Source organism: Heptranchias perlo, chromosome 28 (assembly GCF_035084215.1).
Source record: "Heptranchias perlo isolate sHepPer1 chromosome 28, sHepPer1.hap1, whole genome shotgun sequence".
Classification (NCBI taxonomy): domain Eukaryota; kingdom Metazoa; phylum Chordata; class Chondrichthyes; order Hexanchiformes; family Hexanchidae; genus Heptranchias; species Heptranchias perlo.
Window position 1 is genome coordinate 27,764,213 of NC_090352.1, and position 22,220 is coordinate 27,786,432.

General features: G+C 39.6%; 1 protein-coding gene across 3 annotated transcripts in view; it reads right to left on the reverse strand.

Annotated features, from left to right (window-relative positions):
- Window positions 1–22,220, reverse strand: part of LOC137344967 (serine/threonine-protein kinase TAO1) — a 165,172-nt gene that overhangs the window by 65,954 nt on the left and 76,998 nt on the right. For all 3 annotated transcript variants that reach the window (XM_068008275.1, XM_068008276.1, XM_068008274.1), the window contains 2 exons: window positions 17,335–17,558; window positions 14,124–14,195 (listed from right to left, as the gene is read on the reverse strand). In XM_068008275.1, coding sequence (XP_067864376.1) covers window positions 14,124–14,195; window positions 17,335–17,466 — 204 coding nt within the window. In that variant the 5' untranslated portion in view covers window positions 17,467–17,558. The remainder of the gene's footprint in view (window positions 1–14,123; window positions 14,196–17,334; window positions 17,559–22,220) is intronic.

Sequence of the window (22,220 nt, forward strand, 5' to 3'; positions counted from 1 at the left end):
CTTCAGTCTTCCCATTATTCAGTTGAAGGAAATTCTGACTCATCCATGACTTGATGTCTCTGCCTGTTTGACCAAACAAAGATGATCGTGGGTTTGAGCGAAATTATGGAGAAATAGAACTGGATGTGATCAACATAAATAATGAAGCTGACCATCATCTGCAGATGATGTCATAAAGAGGCAGCACGTAGATGAAGAGGAGGAAGGGGTAGAGGCCTCGGGGGACTACGGAGGCACTGTCCAGGAGTGGTAAGAGAAGCCATTGGTAGAACTATGCTGGACAAGTAGGAGGGGAATCACAAAGCTGAACAACAGAGGAGAGGTGATAGAGAAGGATAGCATGGTCAAATGAATGCTGAAGGTTGAGGAGGACAAAGCACTACATTCAAAGTCACAAAGGATATAATTTCTGACCTTTTTCAGCGAAGGCTTGGTGAAGCGAGAAAGATGGAAGATGTATTGAAGGGATTCCAACAGGGAGCTTTGGAAAGAGGGGCATGGAGCTGGGCAAGACTCAGGATTAACTCTAACTTTCTACTACAAACATAACAGCACTCTAAATACAGATTTTAAAACTGGCAGTGTGGGAAGGAATGGAAGTGAACAGACTGTTCCCGTTATTGGCGGTTAGTACTAAGATCGCACAGCAGAACTGATGCAATTTTATATTCTTGCAGTATTAGTATACAGTAAAAAGCGGGGACCTAGGAATTTTAAGTCACACTCAAAAATTACCAGTATGCTGAAGGACCCCCTCACAGATGCTGACCAAGAGCAGAGCCATAGGTCTCTGGGAAACAAGCTGACCAATTTTAATAACCAACTGAATCAGCCAACCGAAGGGCTGGTATTTTGCCAGGCATTGAGATTGCACACACGCAGAGGCCTGAAGCAAAGGCAATTCCATTTTCCTACTACAAAACAGGATGCTTAGCCCTCGACACAAGCTCAGCAAAGCAATGTTTAAGACGACTCAAAACTCAAGTTCATGGCCCCGAAGGTAGGCCTCTTCCGGCAAAACTTATCAGACAGATTTTCAAGAGGCCATGAACAACTTTATGAGTAAGTTTAAAGATTTTTTTTGGTAAATTTTTTAAGTTTATATATGCTGGTCATGTAACAAATATTTTTAGCACTGTGATTACAAAACAAGAAAGCAGTTGATGAGATTTTCAAAAAAATACCTGGAGTGCTTTCACTGGTTTCCCCTTGCTGATTGTTTCATTAGTAGCTGTTTGTTGACAGCTGCTGTTTCATATATAGTTTATATATATATATATATATATATATATATATTCTGCAGTGGTTTGTTGCTTTTTTCTGAATATTATATTTTTGTCAATTAGGTGCAAGTGTTACATAAACTTTTGAGGTGCAACAGAATGTGCAACACTTTTCAGTGTGATGGACCAACGCTAGATGCAAGATTTTTAATAATATAGATAAACATAGTTACTGGGCTGTATCCAAAATCCAAGTTTAACTCCTGCTATTGCCATTTAAAGATGGTAGACAAAATGTTATTATTTCCTACTTTATTTGGAATGAAAGCCACTTTAAATAAAGTAGGAGATAATAAAGTAGGAGATAATAAAGTAGGAGATAATAAAGCTCCCTCCCCCACCCCAATACTTATAATGGTCCAATCTAAATTTTCAAGCCACAACCCCACTTGTAAATAGTATATACTGCTGTTGCATTGTCTTTGAGGTCATGCTTGCTGTTGAGGTGACCTATAAGATAAATGAGGTGCAAGAGGTAAGACAAGAATTTCACTCAACCCCTCATTCAAGATATTCCGTTTTTCTTAATCTCATTTCTTTAATATTTTAATGATAATTTCCAAAGATTCTCAAAGCTGTTAATCATTTCAAGTAGATTTAAGTATCAACATTTGTAGTGACAGTGGAATCCAAAAATCACAGAAGTCAGCATGTGTGAATTGAAAACAAGATCATTTTCACTTCAGCTTTTTCAGCAGCATCTTGATGTGACTGCTGCAGAACCATCAAATCTATTGTCAGGTCATGTGCAATAATTTGGCATGAATTGTAAATTTTGATGCAAGTGTTGTAACTCAAAGGATATCACAGTAATCTGACTAAGAATCCTGGCATTGTAACTGAAAACACAGCTACCCCAGATGCACAGTGAGTTTTGTTCATCAGTTCCACTCAATGGAAGCCTTTGGTGTGGATTGGTGTTACTAGTTATTCAAAAGCAAAAGTCAACATGTACCTTTGAGTGACAGTTAACTACTACAAAACATTTCAATCTAAAAATATTTAAATTGAACTCCAATAATATTTAAGGAGCTTGTAACTTATTTTTAGATATGCAGGACTAGGAAAACTCAATGAAAAGCAGCAGAATTGAGATTATAGTTAAACCTGAGCATGTACCTTTTGCAGTTTCGCAGCTTAGAGTTCTGTATACTATAGCTATGTCTTATGATTTTCAGCAAGCCTATAGTTTAACGTGCAAGAGTCATGTGTTTACATCACTCATTTCAAGGAAGCGATGATCAAAGTGTCCACAACAATCATAGAAGCAGTCAGTTCAGAAAAAAAATAATTTATCTTAATGACTGTAATGAAATGTGCTCCATCCATGGATAACATGACAATGCTACAGCAAAGACAATTATGGACATTTTCTGTTTTCGATCTGATTTTTGGAATGAAAATAGAAGTAAAAGCATGCTTTAATTTATTTGACACATTCCATCCACAAGTGTAATGAAATCTACATTATATCCTAATTGTACTTATATTTTTCTCTGCACTATCCTTTGTTTACATAACATTTTTAACCCTTTCTGCATCCTTGAGAAGAAAACTTTTCCTATGGTACTGGGTCAATCCTTACAGTGGGCCTACGTGATTGTAAAATTTTAAACCTGGTTGAAAACCAGTTCCAAAGGCCAGTTAGCTTTTTTAATCCAAAGTTGGTCCCCATCTGCAAAGTGGATGATGATACCTAGTATGAATAGAAAAAAGGATTGACATGAACTTTAAAAAATAATTAAAAGGCTAAATTAGGAATAAATAATAAAAGTTAAAATAATAAAGCAGTAGAGATAATTATGGGTAAGGCAAGAACTGCCGAAGCTGAATGTTTTTCTGAGAATTTTTGTGCAAGGTCATCCATTTTGGACCTAAAAAGGATTGATCAGAGTGCTTTCTAAATGGTGAAAAGCTCAGAACAGTGGAGGTCCAAAGAGACTTAGTTGTTTAAGTTTAATATTACAGTAATGGTCTTCCTGACATCTGAGTTTGCTACGAGAGCTCATACACAATTATACAAAACATTTTGAAACATTCTGACATGATCAAACTCCATATAAATACAAGTATTACTATGGTATAGGAACATAGAAACAGGAGTACGCCATTTTGGCCCTTGAGCCTGTTCCACCATTCAATGAGATCATGGCTGATCTGTGACCTAACTCCATAGACCCGCCATAGCCCCATATCCCTTAATACCATTTGTTAACAAAAATCTATCAATCTCAGATTTAAAATTAACAATTGAGCTATCAACTGCCATTTGTGGAAGAGAGTTCCAAACTTCTACCACCCACTGCATGAAGAAGTGTTTTCGAACTTCACTCCTGAAAGTCGTGGCTCTAATTTTTAGGCTATGTTCCCTAGTTCTAGACTCCCCAACCAGCGGAAATAGTTTCTCTCTATCTAACCAATCTGTTCCCTTTGCTATTTTGAAAACTTTGATCAAATCACCCCTTAATCTGCTAAATTCCAGGGAATGCAACCCTAGTTTGTGTAATCTCACCTTGGAATTTAACCCTTGGAGTCCAGGTATCATTCGAGTAAATCTACACTGCATTCCCTCCAAGGCCAATATATCCTTCCTAAGGTATGGTGCCCAGAACTGAACACGATACTCCAGGTGTGGTCTAATCAGGGCTTTGTAGAGCTGTAGCATAGCTTCTACCCCCTTGTATTCTAGTCCTCTGGATATAAAGGCTGGCATTCCATTAGCCTTTTTGATTATTTTCTGTACCTGTTCATGACATTTTAATGATCTATGTACATGGACTCCTAAGTCTCTTTGGGCCTCCACTGTTTTGAGCTTTTCACCATTTAGAAAGTACTCTGACCTATCCTTTTTAGGTCCAAAATGGATGATCTCACACTTGCTTACATTGAAATTCATTTGCCATAGTTTTGCCCATTCACCTAATCTATTAATATATCTCTATAATTTTATGCTTCCATCAACATTGCTTACAATGCTGCCTACCTTTGTGTCATTGGCAAACTTGAATATGCGGCTCTCGATACCATCATCTAAGTCCTTTCTAAATATAGTGAGTAGCTGAGGCCCTGACACAGATCCCTGTGGGACACCACAAGTCACATCCTGCCAATTTGAGTACCTGTCCATTAACCCTACTCTCTGTCTCCTGCCACTCATTCAATTTCCTAACCAGGTCAATAATTTGCCCTCAATTCCATGAGCTTCAACTTTAGCTAACAGTCTCTTATGAGGGACTTTATCGAATGCCTTCTGGAAGTTCATATAAACAACATCCATAGACATTCCCCTGTCCACTACTTTAGTCATCTCTTCAAAAAAAATTCAATCGGGTTCGTCAGGCATGACCTATCCTTCACGAATCGATGCTGGCTATCTCTGATCAGCCGAAAATTTTCAAGGTGCTCCGTCACTCTATATTTAATTATAGACTCTAGTAACTTCCTGACAACAGATGTTAGGCTAACTGGTCTATAATTCCCCGGTTTCTCTCTCTCACCTTTCTTAAATAACGAAGTGACATGTGCAATTTGCCAATCTAAAGGAACGGTTCCTGAATAGAGAGAACTTTGGAAGATTGTAGCTAGGGCATCTGCAATGTTTTCACCTATTTCCTTTAAAATCCTAGGATGGAAACCATCTGGTCCTGGGGATTTGTCACTCTTTAGTGCCATTATTTCCTTTAGTGTCATACGTTGTGCGAACAGAAAGATAACCAGTCGAGAGTCTGGAATTTCCCGGAACTGTCAGTAGCCTAACCATTAAAAACAATGAACATTTCCTGATGCAGGTCTTTTCAGAAAAATGACAGGGCGAACTTCTTAAGCCACACACTGCTGCACACCTTTTCGATTTGAAAAATTTTCTCAGTGTTATCTGAGGATTAAGAGTTTGAAATATTCACACATGTAAGGATGAATGTTTCCTAGCCTTGGACCATGCATATACTTAAACATTATCTTAGGCAATCATTTTAATTTCATACCAAGATCTCTCGTTGCTCCTGGCGAGTCAAAGGACAGGCTGTTTTAATACATGCCATGTAGAGGATGGTGACAGAGCCATTGATTTACAATGACTGAACAAGTAAAATTGAATTTTTATTAATTAATATTTTTACTGGGCTGTGGGGACTGAATTCCATGACTCCGGCTATTATTCCATTTTAAAAAACCTCAAATAACAACATAAAGTTTTTAAAATTTGTCCTCCAGCTTTTCTTCAAATAATGTTGGAAAAACATCTAAATAAATTTTATTGGAGACAGAGAAAAACATTATTTGGCTATCTTAAATGTTACTTAAATGGCAGCGGACCTGAACGGGAGCAGAGGAGAGAGACCGAGAGCGGGGATATAAAGAGCGGCGGCCCGAGGCCCGAGACCAGAGCGGCGGCGGACCTGAACGGGAGCAGAGGAGAGAGACCGAGAGCGGGGATATAAAGAGCGGCGGCCCGAGGCCCGAGACCAGAGCGGTGGCGGACCTGAACGGATCAAAAACAACAGCAGAAAACCAAGGAGTGACGTCACAGGACAGCAGGTAAGTGACTGGTTGGTGAGTATTACTGTTTTTTTTTCTCGAAATTAGGGCATTGGTTTAAACTAAGAGCTGGGAATCTAAGCAGCTTTTACAGCAGGTAGTGTTTTTTTTAGTGAACCTAGGTCCCGAGTATAGTTAACATTTTCTAATTTCAACGTAATTTAAAAGGGGTAACTAAGCTAAGGCAAGTCATGGCAGCAGACCTCGCACCCGTGATATGCCCCTCCTGCAAGATGTGGGAAGTAATGGACACTACCAGTGTCCCTGCTGACCATGTGTGCAGGAAGTGTGTCCACCTTCAGCTGCTGACCGATCATATCTCGGAGCTGGAGCTGCGGGTGGACTCACTGTGGAGCATCCGCGATGCAGAGAAACTCGTGGATAGCACGTTTACCGAGTTGGTCACACCGCAGGTAAAGGGAGTACAGGCAGGAAGTGAATGGGTGACCACCAGGCAGAGTAAGAGGTGCAGGCAGGTAGTGCAGGGGTCCCCTGTGGCCAACCCCCTCTCAAACAGGTATACCGTTTTGGATACTGTTGTGGGAGATGGCTCACCAGGGGAAGGTGGCAGCGGCCAGGTTCATGGCACCATGGCTGGCTCTGCTGCACAGGAGGGCAGGAAAAAGAGTGGCAGAGCTATAGTGATAGGGGACTCGATTGTAAGGGGGATAGACAGGCGTTTCTGTGGACGCAACCGAGACTCCAGGATGGTATGTTGCCTCCCTGGTGCAAGGGTCAGGGATGTCTCGGAGCGGCTGCAGAACATTCTGGAGGGAGAGAGTGAACAGCCAGTTGTCGTGGTGCATATAGGTACCAACGATATAGGTAAAAAACGGGATGAGGTCCTACAAGCTGAATTTAGGGAGTTAGGAGTTAAACTAAAAAGTAGGACCTCAAAGGTAGTAATCTCAGGATTGCTACCAGTGCCACAGGCTAGTCAGAGTAGGAATGACAGGATAGCTAGGATGAATACGTGGCTTGAGAGATGGTGCAAGAGGGAGGGATTCAAATTCCTGGGACATTGGAACCGGTTCTGGGGGAGGTGGGACCAGTACAAATTGGACGGTCTGCATCTGGGCAGGACTGGAACCAATGTCCTAGGGGGAGTGTTTGCTGTTGGGGAGGGTTTAAACTAAAGTGGCAGGAGGATGGGAATCGATGCAAGAAGTCAGTGGGAAGTAAAGTGGTGACAGAAACAAAAGGCAGTAAGGGAGAGTGTACAAAACATGACCGGACAGATGGTCTGAGAAAGCAGGGCAAAGACCAAGGGAAGTCTAGATTAAACTGCATTTATTTCAATGCAAGAAGTCTGATGGGCAAGGCAGATGAACTCGGCATGGATGGGTACATGGGACTGGGATGTTATAGCTATTACTGAAACATGGCTAAGGGAGGGGCAGGACTGGCAGCTCAATGTTCCAGGGTACAGATGCTATAGGAAAGATAGAGCAGGAGGTAAGAGAGGAGGGGGAGTTGCGTTCTTGATTAGGGAGAACATCACGGCAGTAGTGAGAGAGGATATATCCGAGGGTTCGCCCACGGAGTATATATGGGTAGAACTGAAAAATAAGAAGGGAAAAATCACTTTGATAGGATTGTACTACAGACCCCCAAATAGTCAACGGGAAATTGAGGAGCAAATATGTAAGGAGATTACAGACAGCTGCAAGAAAAATAGGGTGGTAATAGTAGGGGACTTTAACTTTCCCAACATTGACTGGGACAGCCATAGCATTAGGGGCTTGGATGGAGAGAAATTTGTTGAGTGTATTCAGGAGGAATTTCTCATTCAGTATGTGGATGGCCCGACTAGAGAGGGGGCAAAACTTGACCTCCTCTTGGGAAATAAGGAAGGGCAGGTGACAGAAGTGTTAGTGAGAGATCACTTTGGGACCAGTGATCATAATTCCATTAGTTTTAAGATAGCTATGGAGAATGATAGGTCTGGCCCAAAAGTTAAAATTCTAAATTGGGGAAAGGCCAATTTTGATGGTATTAGACTGGAACTTTCAGAAGTTGATTGGGAGAGTCTGTTGGCAGGCAAAGGGACGTCTGGTAAGTGGGAGGCCTTCAAAAGTGTGTTAACCAGGGTTCAGGGCAAGCACATTCCTTATAAAGTGAAGGGCAAGGCTGAAGTAGGGAACCTTGGATGACTCGGGAGATTGAGGCACTAGTCAGAAAGAAGGAGGCATATGACATGCATAGGCAGCTGGGATCAAGTGGATCCCTTGAAGAGTATAGTGATTGCCGGAGTAGAGTTAAGAGAGAAATCAGGAGGGCAAAAAGGGGACATGAGATTGCTTTGGCAGATAAGGCAAAGGAGAATCCAAAGAGCTTCTACAAATACATAAAGGGCAAAAGAGTAACTAGGGAGAGAGTAGGGCCTCTTAAGGATCAACAAGGTCATCTAAGTGCGGAACCACAAGAGATGGGTGAGATCCTAAATGAGTATTTCACATCGGTATTTACGGTTGAGAAAGGCATGGATGTTAGGGAACTTGGGGAAATAGATAGTGATGTCTTGAGGAGTGTACATATTACAGAGAGGGAGGTGCTGGAAGTCTTAACATGCATCAAGGTAGATAAATCTCCGGGACCTGATGAAATGTATCCCAGGATGTCATGGGAGGTTAGGGAGGAAATTGCGGGTCCCCGAGCAGAGATATTTGAATCATCGACAGCTACAGGTGAGGTGCCTGACGATTGGAGGGTAGCAAATGTTGTGCCTTTGTTTAAGAAGGGCGGCAGGGAAAAGCCTGGGAACTACAGACCGGTGAGCCTGACATCTGTAGTGGGTAAGTTGTGAGAGGGTATTCTGAGAGACAGGATCTACAGGCATTTGGAGAGGCAGGGACTGATTAGGAACAGTCAGCATGGTTTTGTGAGAGGAAAATCATGTCTCACAAATTTGATTGAGTTTTTTGAAGGGGTAACCAAGAAGATAGATGAGGGATGTGCAGTAGACGTGGTCTACATGGACTTTAGCAATGCCTTTGACTAGGTACCGCATGGTAGGTTGTTACATAAGGTTAGATCTCACCGGATCCAAGGTGAGGTAGCCAATTGGATACAAAATTGGATTGACAACAGAAGACAGAGGGTGGTTGTAGAGGGTTGTTTTTCAAACTGGAGGCCTGTGAACAGCGGTGTGCCTCAGAGATCGGTGCTGGGTCCGCTGTTATTTGTTATTTATATTAATGATTTGGATGAGAATTTAGGAGGCATGGTTAGTAAGTTTGCAGATGACACCAAGATTGGTGGCATTGTGGACAGTGAAGAAGGTTATCTAGGATTGCAACGGGGTCTTGATAAATTGGGCCAGTGGGCCGATGAATGGCAAATGGAGTTTAATTTAGATAAATGTGAGGTGATGCATTTTGGTAGATTGAATCGGGCCAGGACCTACTCCGTTAATGGTAGGGCGTTGGGGAGAGTTATAGAACAAAGAGATCTAGGAGTACAGGTTCATAGCTCCTTGAAAGTGGAGTCACAGGTGGATAGGGTGGTGAAGAAGGAATTCAGCATGCTTGGTTTCATTGGTCAGAACATTGAATACAGGAGTTGGGGTGTTTTGTTGAAGTTGTACAAGACATTAGTAAGTACAGTTCTGGTCACCCTATTATAGAAAGGATATTATTAAACTAGAAAGAGTGCAGAAAAGATTTACTAGGATGCTACCGGGACTTGATGGTTTGACTTATAGGGAGAGGTTGGATAGACTGAGACTTTTTTCCCTGGAAAGTAGGAGGTTTAGGGGTGATCTTATAGAAGTCTACAAAATAATGAGGGGCATAGATAAGGTCGATAAGTCAAAATCTTTTCCCAAAGGTAGGGGAGTCTATAACAAGGGGGCATAGATTTAAGGTGAGAGGGGAGAGATACAAAAGGGTCCAGAGGGGCAATTTTTTCACTCAAAGGGTGGTGAGTGTATGGAACGAGCTGCCAGAGGCAGTAGTAGAGGCGGGTACAATTTTGTCTTTTAAAAAGCATTTGGACAGTTACATGGGTAAGATGGGTATAGAGGGATATGGGCCAAGTGCAGGCAATTGGGACTAGCTTAGTGGTATAAACTGGGCGACATGGACATGTTGGGCCGAAGGGCCTGTTTCCATGTTGTAAACTTCTATGATTCTATACTACTGCATTCTGGGAAATTGTGCACACTACATAGCTCGATCTGCCATCATCTACAGAGTCACTGCACTGGATAAAAAAAATCAAGTCCAAGCTTTTGGTAAAATTTTATGGTAGTTGGCAAAAGAGCCAGAGGCGAGATGAGGAGAATTTTTTTTAAACGCAGAGAGTTATCATGATCTGGAATGCACAGCCTGAAAGGGTGGTGGGTGGAAGCAAATTCAATAATAACTTTCAAAAGGCAGTTGGATAAATACTTGAAGGGGAAATTTGCAGGGCTGTAGGGAAGGGGCAAGGGGTGGGACTAATTGGATAGCTCTTTCAAAGAGTCAGCACAGGCGCGATGGGCCGTGTGGCCTCCTTCTGTGCTGTATCATTCTATGAAAAGCTGAGGTCTTCAAGCATAAACTTCAATGAAAGTATTAAAACATACAAGAAAGAATTCAATCGATAAATTTAACCATATTATTGTGAAATACATAATTATTGGATTTCATTCTTTGTAAAATCTTATTAGAAATTTCAGTTACAAAGAAAAAGTGGCTGACACTATTTTTTCAAAAAGCATTTTGAGTGATTTGATTATTTAATCAACCATTACAACAAAATGTTTAGATACAGTTTTCCCATTATAAAATGTTTATATAAATATTTAGACACATAATCTCATTATGAATGTTGACATAAAAAATGTTGCAGGAAGAAACATTTGTGGACAGGAAGTGCACACCATGTGCAAGATTTTTTATATGGCTATATCATATGTTCAATATAAAAACATTTGTGCATAGCACTAATTATATGCCAGTGATCTGAGAGGGGGAGATAGTGCTAGGTATCACGGGTATTAATGCTTTACTGTCATGCTCCAAGGACTGTTTGTTATTACTTTGGTTGATCTAATTAATCATGAAGTAAATCAAAGATGTGGTATACTAAATATATTAATGGGTTCAGCTAAAAATCGAGACCAGGGAGCTACTGGAAAAGCTTTAGCAAAGTTCAGAAGTCACATTCCTCCAATAATTTTGAAAATCAAATTGAACTTTTTAACAAATATATATATAGTGATGTACATTTTGCTTTCACAAGAAGCTGAACTAGTTCAAGTCAACTTGAAGATTAGTCTCTGTACCAAATTTTCTATCCAAAAAAGTTTTAAAAAATGCTTCCTTTTGTTTTCATTGCTTCTTTAGTTCAGTCTTCTCCCCTCCTTTTTTTCTGGATCTTCCAGCTTTACTATCAATACAGACATACATGTTACAAGCAGTTTCTGTGACATCACCACTTGCTGCTACTTTTAACCACTAGTACTATATGGTTCCACATTGTTTTTAAAACTTCACTCTTCCACTGTGTAAAAAGGCTTAAATCAAAACCAAACTGTTACTGTTACATAGACAGAGTTAAGTTTCCAAAAAACATGACTTGCTTAATAAACAGATGATCTGACATTTTACAGAGGAACACGTAACAGTTTTAAAAATTTTTTTTATACCTGACAATCAATTATAGGGCAGTGACTTGGACAAAGAGTACATTCAGCTCTGCTCTCTTCCGCAATCAGCTAAATGGAGGCTGTGCCAAAATCACGCCTCTATGCACTCACTTATCAGGTACTGAACCAAGTACTGGTAGTTTGTGTTCTCATTTTCTCCACAAGATGAACTTCTGATTTTAGCCACAGCATCCAATGGTGGTGCTGCAGAAGTCAGATGCTGCCCCACAGGAAGGTAGTTTAAAAACAAAGTCAGACAGCAAGCCACATCAAGCCCATCTTAAAGCAAGCAGCTGATCGAACAACATAAACCAAGACCATGGAGTATTTGCCTACCCACTCAGGAATGTAATGGAGGGTGTATTTGGGTACAGAGTATATCCTCCAAATAGGAAGTGGGTAAAGTCCTGATTCCTTGGATTCCAAAAGCACACGGCAATAAATTACATAAGGTAAGGCAATACAAGCAGCTACCTTCTGAAGAAGTTTATATGGTCCAATGGAAGTTATGAAGACCTATTTTTTGTACTGCATTATTATATTTTTGATGTAACCACCAGAAAACATGTATATACATAAATGCTGGGAAAGGCATCAAATGAAGAGTGAAAAAGCAAAATTTTCTGTAGGATGAGCAATTATCCTAGTCCACCCCCACTCCCCCCACCAGAAGAAAAATCCCATGCATGAGAGGCAGTATACCCACTTCTAAAATCGACACTGCACCACTGTGTCCACCCCTTGAGTGGATGTGAATAGTGTTTTAACATGAGAAGACCACAAAACGGTTAAATGAACATGCACTGATGTAGATGAATGCATTCTGAGGTGTAAAAAATGGGATTATGGGCTGGTCCAAGCTACAGGCCTTACATATGTTGCTAGGAATTTTCTATAAACTTTATCATAGGAGGATTAATTTTGCTAGTGTCAGCTTGGCTCAGTGGCAGCACTCTAGCCTCAATCAGAAGATCTTGACCTCAAGCTCCAGTCCAGGACTTGTGCTCATTATGTAGAATGATACTTCATTGCGGTATTCGGGGAGAGCTACATTGTTGGGAGCTATTGCATTTACGAACTGATATTAAACCAAGTCTCCTTGTTCAGGTGGGTGTAAAAGATCCCATGGCACTAATCAAAGAAATGTGGTGAGCCCTCCTGGTGTCCTGGTCAACATTTATTCCTCAAGCATTGCCAGATTAACTGTTCATTTATCTCATGCAAACTGGCTGCTCTATTTGTCTACATAACAACACTGCCTACTCTTCAAATGTAATTAAATGGCAAAAAAGTACTTTGGGATATCCTGGGGATGTGAAAGACTTTATGCAAGTGCAAGCTTTTTCATTCTTTCTGGTCAGCATTATACCCATACTTAGTACCTGGATTTCATCTTAATACAAGACTGTGAACAAGTTATTAAAAAAAAATCTGCAATGTATTACTGAATCAAAAATAAATGGAATTATTAGTCTGAAAGACTAAGTGGAGTTTGGTAAAAATTTATTGCTGAGATAAGGAAAAACTATAATATCAACTAAAAAATTACTTAGAATATGCAGAAATGGTACGGTTACCATTCGCTCTAGGCATGTGATTAAATGCTTAAAAATAAACATACACATATGATCTTCTTTCAATTGCTACAAAAATTCACATTATTAGCTCAAACTATAATAGAAAAAATAAATAACTCATTAAATTTCACGTCCCTAAAAGAGATAAGCGGTTTGTTTGGCTAAAAAAATCTAAGTTTTAAATCCCTAATTTTAATGGAACTTTTGCAAAAGACTGTAGAAAAAGTATATAATTGGGTTTATAATAACTGAATTTGGTACATATTTTACATATAAAAAACATTGCATCTAATGTGCTTTTTGTCTGTCCCACTTCAGGCATTGCATTACATGTGCATATTTCTGTGTCACATCTGTATTTTATTTCATATTCATAAAACAGTAACAGAACAAAAAAAACTGTCCAGGTAGGGAATATATTAATCAGCAAGCAGAATGAAAAGCACTAGTTCAAAAAAACTAGAAATCAAAAATAGGCAACCAGCAACAGCTATCAATTAAAAAAAAATAGGGCAAACCAATCAAATTGCTCAATATTTTTTGAAAATCCTTTCGGCCACCAACTTGGATTCTCCAATTAGCTAAGCACTTACTAATGGAAATTGCAATGCAATAAAGACATTAAAAAAATACAATTCCATTTATTTTTGATTCAGTAATACATTGCAGATTTTTTAAAAATAACTAATGGAAATTGCAATGCAATAAAGACATTAAAAAAATACAAAATTGACACAAAAATAATCAAACCTACCCAACTAATGTAAATTTCTGTCTAGACACGTCTCGCACAACATTTTCCATTGGAGGCCTATGTCAATGTAAGAAGCCTGAGCCCCAAATTCATGCAGGCACTCAGGCATATCACTGTCAGCTGAACAGACTGACCAGGGTAGCAGCCTACAGCTCCCAGCGTACACTTGTACCTACAACTTATAGAAATGTTTATGATCGAGTTACAATTTCTTTTCTCTCCATTTCTCATGATTTTGCAGCACTCACAGGTGACATCTGGACATGCTAGATTGCAACTGACAACACACACACTCTATGTATCCCCATTTCCTTCATGTATATTTTATAATGTACACTTACCTCATTGGACTGTTTGCCACTATAAGACATTTTCTTGATAGCCACCACTTCATTAGTGCGAACATCTCGTGCCTATCAGATTTAAAATTACATATTACCAAGTTTGTTTAAGAAACTAATTTGAATATTCAACTAAAAGTAACAGTGTGGTAGAGAACACAACAACACACCCCGAATGAAACATTTTTTGCCAAACCTGGGCTGACCTTTGAAACTACAAAACAAATATTTTCTGCCGATTTTCTTTGAACTGTTTAAAAACTAACAAGCCCCTAGTAAAATCATTCCCAATGGATTACTCACTTTACTTTCCATGTAATTGAACATTCCTCAATTGCTTTTTCCTTCTTTGATTAGAGAAATTTTGGAATTGTTAAACATTATTTTGCAATCTAGAATGTAGAATTTCAAATGTACCTGCAAGAGTTAGGGGCATTATATTGTAATCTTTGCTGCTTCATAAGCTCAAAAAGTGGTTTCACACAACTTAAGCAACATGGTCGAAGAACTACCACCATTAAGGGGCAAAACAAGTACGTACAAAAAGAGAGAAGGGATAATGATAAAAGAACATAACTTACATTAAAACAGGAAGAGAAAAGTAAAACTTATAAGTCAAATTCTACATCTAAAAGGAAAAACAAAAATAATAAACTAGATAACTGACATCTACCTGCCATTCGGGATATTTCAAAATATTTCATCAGAAAACTCCACATACAGGCTACCTGAATTGCTAGCCTTCGCCTCCCCCTCCTGCCAATTAAGAATTAGGATTAAATAATGTCACTATAGCCTCTGGGTTCCTCTTTGAAGCCCAACCCCTCTGACAAATGTCATTAAATAATGAAATGGTGCTGGAAGATATTACCTAAAGTGCAACTATGTGAAAACACACTCTGATTTCAGAGTTTGTTGTCTATCTTGACTTGGTTGCAAAGAGGCATGCAGTTGCTGCTGAAACTCCAAGCTTCCAGCTGGTGAAACTACCATTTGATGACATATGATGGAGACAATGCACTTCGACATTTGTACTAGTAGCCATGCCACATAAAAGATGCCATGGCACTATTTGAAAAGCGGGAGAATTCAACCGGCATCGTGGCTAATATTTAGCCCTCAACATCATTAAAAAAGATTATCTGGTCATTACCACATTGCTGGTTGTGGGGCCTTGTTGTGCGCAAATTTGTTGTCCCTACAATACATCAGTGACTACACTTCAAAAAAAAAACTTAATTGGTTGTGAAGCGCCCGAGGGTGTCCTGAGATTGTGAAATGTGCAATATAAATGCATGTTGTTTCTTTTCTTCTTAAGACCCCCTTGTCAGTTATCTGACCAACGAGAGTCTATCCTCTGGGGGAGAGAGGGTAAAGGGGGAAGCTAAGTGGGTTTCTTAGTCAAGTTGACTATAAGGTGAGACACCCAGCCATAGAAGATTGTATCTGTGGCAGACACGGTAATCTGGTACTGAACTAGGGTGATCCGAAGTACTCCAGGCCACTGTTGATGGTTGACCAGCTAATGTGACTCATTGTTGGAACAATAAAGGGTAGAGTTTTCATAAAGGGCTGTGATTCTTCCCACTGTGCTCCGCAAAACTCTGCAAGACAGTGCCCCAACAGGTAGGGTGGTGCTAGCTAGGTAAACAGTAGGATTCTCAAAAATTCAATTAAATTAAATTAATCAAACACAACCTGCTCTTTCCCAATCCATGCTGACTTTCCCCCATCAGGCCAAGCCTTCTAATTCTCATTAATTTCATCCCGTCTTATAGACTCTAGAAGTTTATCCGCAATCGAGGTAGGACAAATTTCCCGACAACAGAAGATATGGTTTGGCTTGTGATTTCCTTCCCATACGTTGCCATCCATGCCTGCAAGTATCCAGCATTGTATATCGATCAGACAACTTCAGACCGTTTCCCCCGCTCCCACCCCAAAAGTTTACTGCACTGCCTCTACCCAAGTCTTTCTTTCATTCCAGTGAGGGTCACCTAATTTCCTTCCTTATGCCCCACTATTCCTCTCCAGCTATGGGTTGACCAACTTTGCAATATACTTTTTTCAGGAACCCTTCCTTCCCCATATAGTGCAGTGTGTCTCCAACTGTTTCTCAGCTTTGAGCTCAAGCAAATGCATCTGCAGACACTTCCTACAACTGTGGTTGTCCTAGACTTGGAAACTCAAAGCTGAAAGTAGCTTCAAGCCAACTACACGTTAGTGCCCAATACCAGTTTAGGCTAAACGCTACTCAATCAGCTGCCTTCACATTCTGCTGGCTTCTTGTAACTCAACCTTTTAAAAAGGTTGATAACCTACAGCTTTATCTTAAAAAAAACTTCTACCTGAAATCCACAATCACATTTTGCACTTTATATGGGACAAATTAAGAATTAATATGCAGTTTTAAGTGCTGTCCTTGCTACGTGAGCATTGGCCTTTACTCCAAATGTTCAGTACTGTAACATGGAAGCCTTCTCAAAGCATGTCGAGCAGGCTGATACGCTGATTTCTACAACCAAGGTCAGAATGCTGTGTTGAGGGCCTACACAATGAAGCGTTTGGTAATGACTGTCAGCATTTAGGTCTTCTATGGTATATACAATTAATACAAGGCTTTAAACCTCATTGGGATCTCTGCAAAATAAAAAGATAGCTGGAAGGAAAAGTTTCTGCAGTAACAAACTAGATTCCTAACATAACTTGCCTATTGCAAGCTAACATGGAGGTGGGACTAAAATCCAACAAAGAAAGATAACCTAGGATTTCAGAGACAGGACAAATTACATACCACAAAAAAAGAGAAACAAAATCATGCGGCCTACTGCAAGACCATGCTTTAATTATCTGAAATGAAAATACCTACCGGTGTGAACAGGACATTAAAAACTGAATTTTTAGGAGCTAGATACTTCATAGGAAAAAGTTTTTTTTTGCTCTGTAATTTTAGCTGTAAATACAAAGCCGTCTTAGGCATTAATGCAATTTTGGTATTTAATTGCCATAAACCTGGACAAAATAAGGCAAAATAATTGAGATGACAAGACTAAGAGCTTTTCTTCAAAAAGGGGAAATGCAAGGTGGCACAATTAAAAAATTAATTCATAGCTTTGAGACTCACTAAAATTCATGCTCCAATCACAAAAAGTTATGTCTAGAATCATGAAGTCAACTGGTTTCTTAATTTTTTTTTAAAAAGCATACTTACAAAATAAACTGCTCCAAAGCTGCCATGGCCAATTTCTCGCAAATCCACAAATAGCTTTTCAGGATCTTCTCTGTAGAACAATTCCGCTATTTCTGGGTCCTTTAGGCTTCCTGCTCGGTTGGTTGACGGCATCCTACTGTGCGGTTAGCCGTTTGACTATCTGGGTTCACACTGTCTTAATTCTTGCTGCATCTGCATGAATGAGGCCTCTTGAACATGGGCAACTGCAAAAGAAAAGTTGCTTGTTATTAAATATGCAAGCCCTCTGAACAAGAATACCCTGAAGAAGAAACTGAATTAAAGTAATGGTATAATGCAATGACTAAACAAAGAAGAACTGCAATCTGAATTTTTTCCCTGGAAAACACTTCATAACGATACATTTCGGTAGGAAAAATGAGGAAAGGCAATATAAACTAGAGGGCACAACTCTAAAAGGGGTAGAGGAACAGAGGGATCTGGGGGTATATGTGCACAAATCGTTGAAGGTGGCAGGGCAGGTTGAGAAAGTGGTTAAAAAAGCATACGAGGTCCTGGGCTTTATAATTAGAGGCATAGAGTACAAAAACAAGGAAATCATGATGAAGCTTTATAAAACATCAGTTCGACCACAACTGGAGTATTGTGTCCAGTTCTGGGCACGGCACTTTAAGAAAGATATGAAGGCCTTAGAGAGGGTGCAGAGGAGATTTACTAGAATGTTTTCAGGGATGAGGGACTTAAATTACATGGACAGACTGGAGAAGCTGGGATTGTTCTCCTTGGAACAGAGAAGGTTGAGAGGAGATTTGATAGAGGTATTCAAAATCATGACGGATCTAGACAGAGTAGATAGAGAGAAACTGTTCCCATTGGTGGAAGGGTCAAGAACCAGCGAGCATAGATTTAAAATGATTGGCAAAAGAACCAAAGGTGACATGAGGAAAAACATTTTTACACAGTGAGTGGTTAGGATCTGGAATGCACTGCCCGAGGGAGTGGTAGAGACAAATCCAATAATGGCCTTCAAAAGGGAACTGGATAAGTACTTGAAACGAAAAAATGTGCAGGGCTACGGAGATAGGGCGGGGAAGTTGGACTAGCTGGACAGCTCGTGCATAGAGCCAGCGCGGATGTGGTGGGCCGAATGGCCTCCTTCCATGCCGTAACCTTTCTATGATCCTAACGGTGATATTTAATAAAATTCCAACCATACAATAACATTAATATGCTTGCAACCTCTCAGCACAGTGTTAGACTCCCAACCACAGGATCCAATTCTGAATCAAACCCTTGATTGGCATGTGAACATGCCTGTTCTAACATGAATAGTTCATGATACTACTTTTCGCATAAGCACAGAACAATGCTGACAGTAGCCACTGAAGTCCAGTGCTCCGGGTGCAAGAGGCTTCATGATGTTATGGATCCTGGCTCTTGAACCCTAAGGACAATTAAATTTTTTCTTTGGGGTGGAGCCGGAAAGAGAGTGGAAGAAAAGATATGACAGACAGTAAGAGAATTGAAGCCTAGTATCTATATGTTATACTTCCAGCAAATAAAACAGATGGAAAGAACCAAATTCTCTTCACAGTTGACATGAATTTGCATGTTAACCAGAATCTGTATTGCACAGAATCTGGCAATTTGGAAATTACACAAACATGGATAACAACATGGGTTTTGTCAAATGACAAAGAGAAAGTTAAGTATAAACTACCGCTACATAATATCTTCTATGAGTGCCTCCAACTGCATTGCACATATTTTGCAATGTTATTCAGCATTTACAGCAGATTCATATCCCAAAGCAATCATTTAGAAGCACAGGAACAGGAGGCAGCCATTCAGCCAATCGAGCACTTCTTCCTTCTCTCTATTCTTTCAAACACCTCAACTGACCTTGATTTATGACCTTCTGGGGCAGTTTCAGATTCTTACTACCTCTTGTAAGAAAAGTTTTACCTGATTTTATTTTAGTGATTTGGCTCAAATTCTAAGATTATGTTCTGGATTAACCGATCAGAGTGAAGAGTCATTGCCTATCTACCCTGTCAATTTATCTTAAAAGATCTTGATCAGATCACTTAACCTTGTCATCTGCAGAGAATATAACCCAATTTCACCAGTCTCATCCCAGCTCAGTCCCTTCATCCTAGATATTATCCTGGTGAATTGTTGCTGGACTTTCTCCAAGGCCAAAATATCTTTTGGAAAATGGGACATTCAAAACTACCACAATATTGTAAATGAGGCTTGATCACTGCTGTGCATAACTGTAGTAGTACTTCCTTTCTTTTATATTTGATAAAGCAACACATTCCTTTTCGATCACTTTTTGTACCTGCGAGCTAGCTTTTAATGACCTGGATGCCTAAATCCCTTTGTTCGTTTATCTCAACCCCTAGTGTTTCCCCATTTAGATTGCACTCCTATCTGCTGTTCTTGCATTCAAAGTGCACTTCACATTTTGCAACATTTAGCTGTCTCGTCAATCATTTCAAAAAATATTTTAAAATTTAGGGCAATCATAAAAAATGGGCATTTGGTAAGGATGAATTGTCCAGAAAATAGTTACACTTTCTAATATTTCAGGTGGATGAAGGCTTATGTTGCACCTTTTAATCTTTAGGTTATTTCAGGTTGTATAAATTTAAAATAATGTTAAAACAATAAATTATCCACTACAATGAGTTTACAAAGGTCAGAACTGCAAAACACTAAACCAGTTCATATTTTAAAGTCATGTTAAAATATTTTTTATTTACTCTGCTTAAGTTTCAAAACTGAGGTCAGCGAGCCTCCAAAGTAGTGCCTCCTCATTCACTTGATTATGCTGCTGCCAAAGTTGGGCAACATGACATCGTATCACGTAGCTGAATAGAATGAGAGCAGGTCTGACATTTGATCTAATCCTTTAATGATTTCTTGTGCCGTTCTATTTTACCTCTCTATAATCCAATCTGCTTCCCTTAGAATTTAAAGTAAACATTTCAATCAATCTTAATCCACCTTGATTGTTTCAAATTTGGGTGGACAACTGTGACAATACAGAAGCCTCAATGCAAACTAAGTCATTTATACACAGTTAAAACAATCACTTGCCTTTAACATAGTAAAATGTCACAAGGCACTTCACAGGAGTAATTACCCAAAAATTGACATCAAGCCAAAGAAGGAGATATTAGGACAGGTGACCAAAGGCTTGGTCAAAGAGGTAGATTTGAGGAGGGTCTTAAAGGAGGAGAGAGAGGTGGATACAGAGGGGTTTAGGGACAGAACTCCAGAGCTTGGGGTCCAGAAAGCTGAAGGCCAATGGTGGGGCGAAGGAAGTGGGGGATGCACAAAAAGCCAGAGTTGGAGGAATGCAATAAACTGTAAAACAAGCACTGCATTGCCTAAATGGGCTTCTTAAATATTTGACGAACTGGTCGTGCAGTGGGCTAGCATGCTATTCCTTTCACCTCTGAAGCTTGGGTTCAAATCTACACCAGAACAGTGGCTCCTCTCTGTCAGCTGTAAGGGTAATGTGTGAAATTAGCATGGACAGTCTCAATCTAGTTTCCAGTGGACATGGACTTACAGGACAAAACTGCCTCTAATTTAGACCAAACTTGTCTCAGCCAAAAAGGCCAATGTATGGCTCATTTGAGGAATGGAAAATTCACACGTATAGAATAGAAAACACTCCGAGGTGGGGGCTACTGGCTGAGTAGAAGGTGTTGAACCCTGGAGTTGGCTGTGCTTTCCTGTCCTACAATGAGTGCTTGGTGCTGTAGCAACCGTGGCAACATTTTTTACTCCCTATCTGCTGTAGACAATGATGTATACAATTTAATCAGAGTGTTTTAGTTAGGCCTTCCTCATAAAACCAAATGACTTTCTCCCAAGTTAACCTGAAACTAAGACTAGCACAGCACTCCACAAAAATGCCAACATTTTACAGAATTAAAGGTTAAGCACAGCAATAAATTGCTTCAATAGCTTCCAAAAGTAATGCACTACATTGTGTCACAGACCATAATGCAAATACACAAGTTCATCCACAAATTAAAATTACTAATATTTCACATTACTGGTTATTTTTGTTTAAATCAGGTTTTGTTCTAGGTGCGAGCTGCTAATAGAATGGACAGTCTTCCATAGCTGCTATGAATTTATTTTTAAAGACTAACAATAACTTTTGATCAAAGCAACTGTTAAGCATCGGTTTTCATTCACCATTTTATTCAGAAAAAAGGAGAATTGGCTGTTTCAGGTTACTAAAGTTGTGCACATTCAAGGTGCATTGCTGAAAATGCATTCTCTGGATTTAAAATCAGACCGTAGTAGTTATGGTACTGAACTAACAACTCAGGTCACAAATTCAAATATCACCAGGTTATGAAATTAAATTCAATAAATCTGGTCATTTGTGGGTGTTAAATGGGAAGAGTCATATAAGCCTGTTAATGAGAAGAGGCTATTGCAGAGAAATTTATGAAACAATTAACCTGATGCAAATAAGGCCCAGAGTTGCACATGCAGAGAGACAGAGTAGAAATCAAAGAAATTACACTGATGGTGTACACGGTATTGATTAGACTCCATCTGCAGTACTGCCTGCAGTTCTGGTCGCCTAATCATAAAAAGGATATTATTGCTCTTGAAAGGATACAGAGGCAAGCAACCAAGTGCTTCCAGGTACCAGAAATCGAAGTTATGAGGAAGAACTGTTAAGGAAGCTGGCTTGTTCTCTTTGGAAAACAGGTAATTTAATTGAAGTTTTTCAAATCATGAAGGACTGGCAGTTAATCTAGGCAAATTGCTTACCACCACATAAGGTTCAAATTCCAAATGACAGTTAAAAAGTAGGAAATTAGAAGCAAAAAGGGCAATTAGATTACACTTTTTTTCTTCACTGTTAA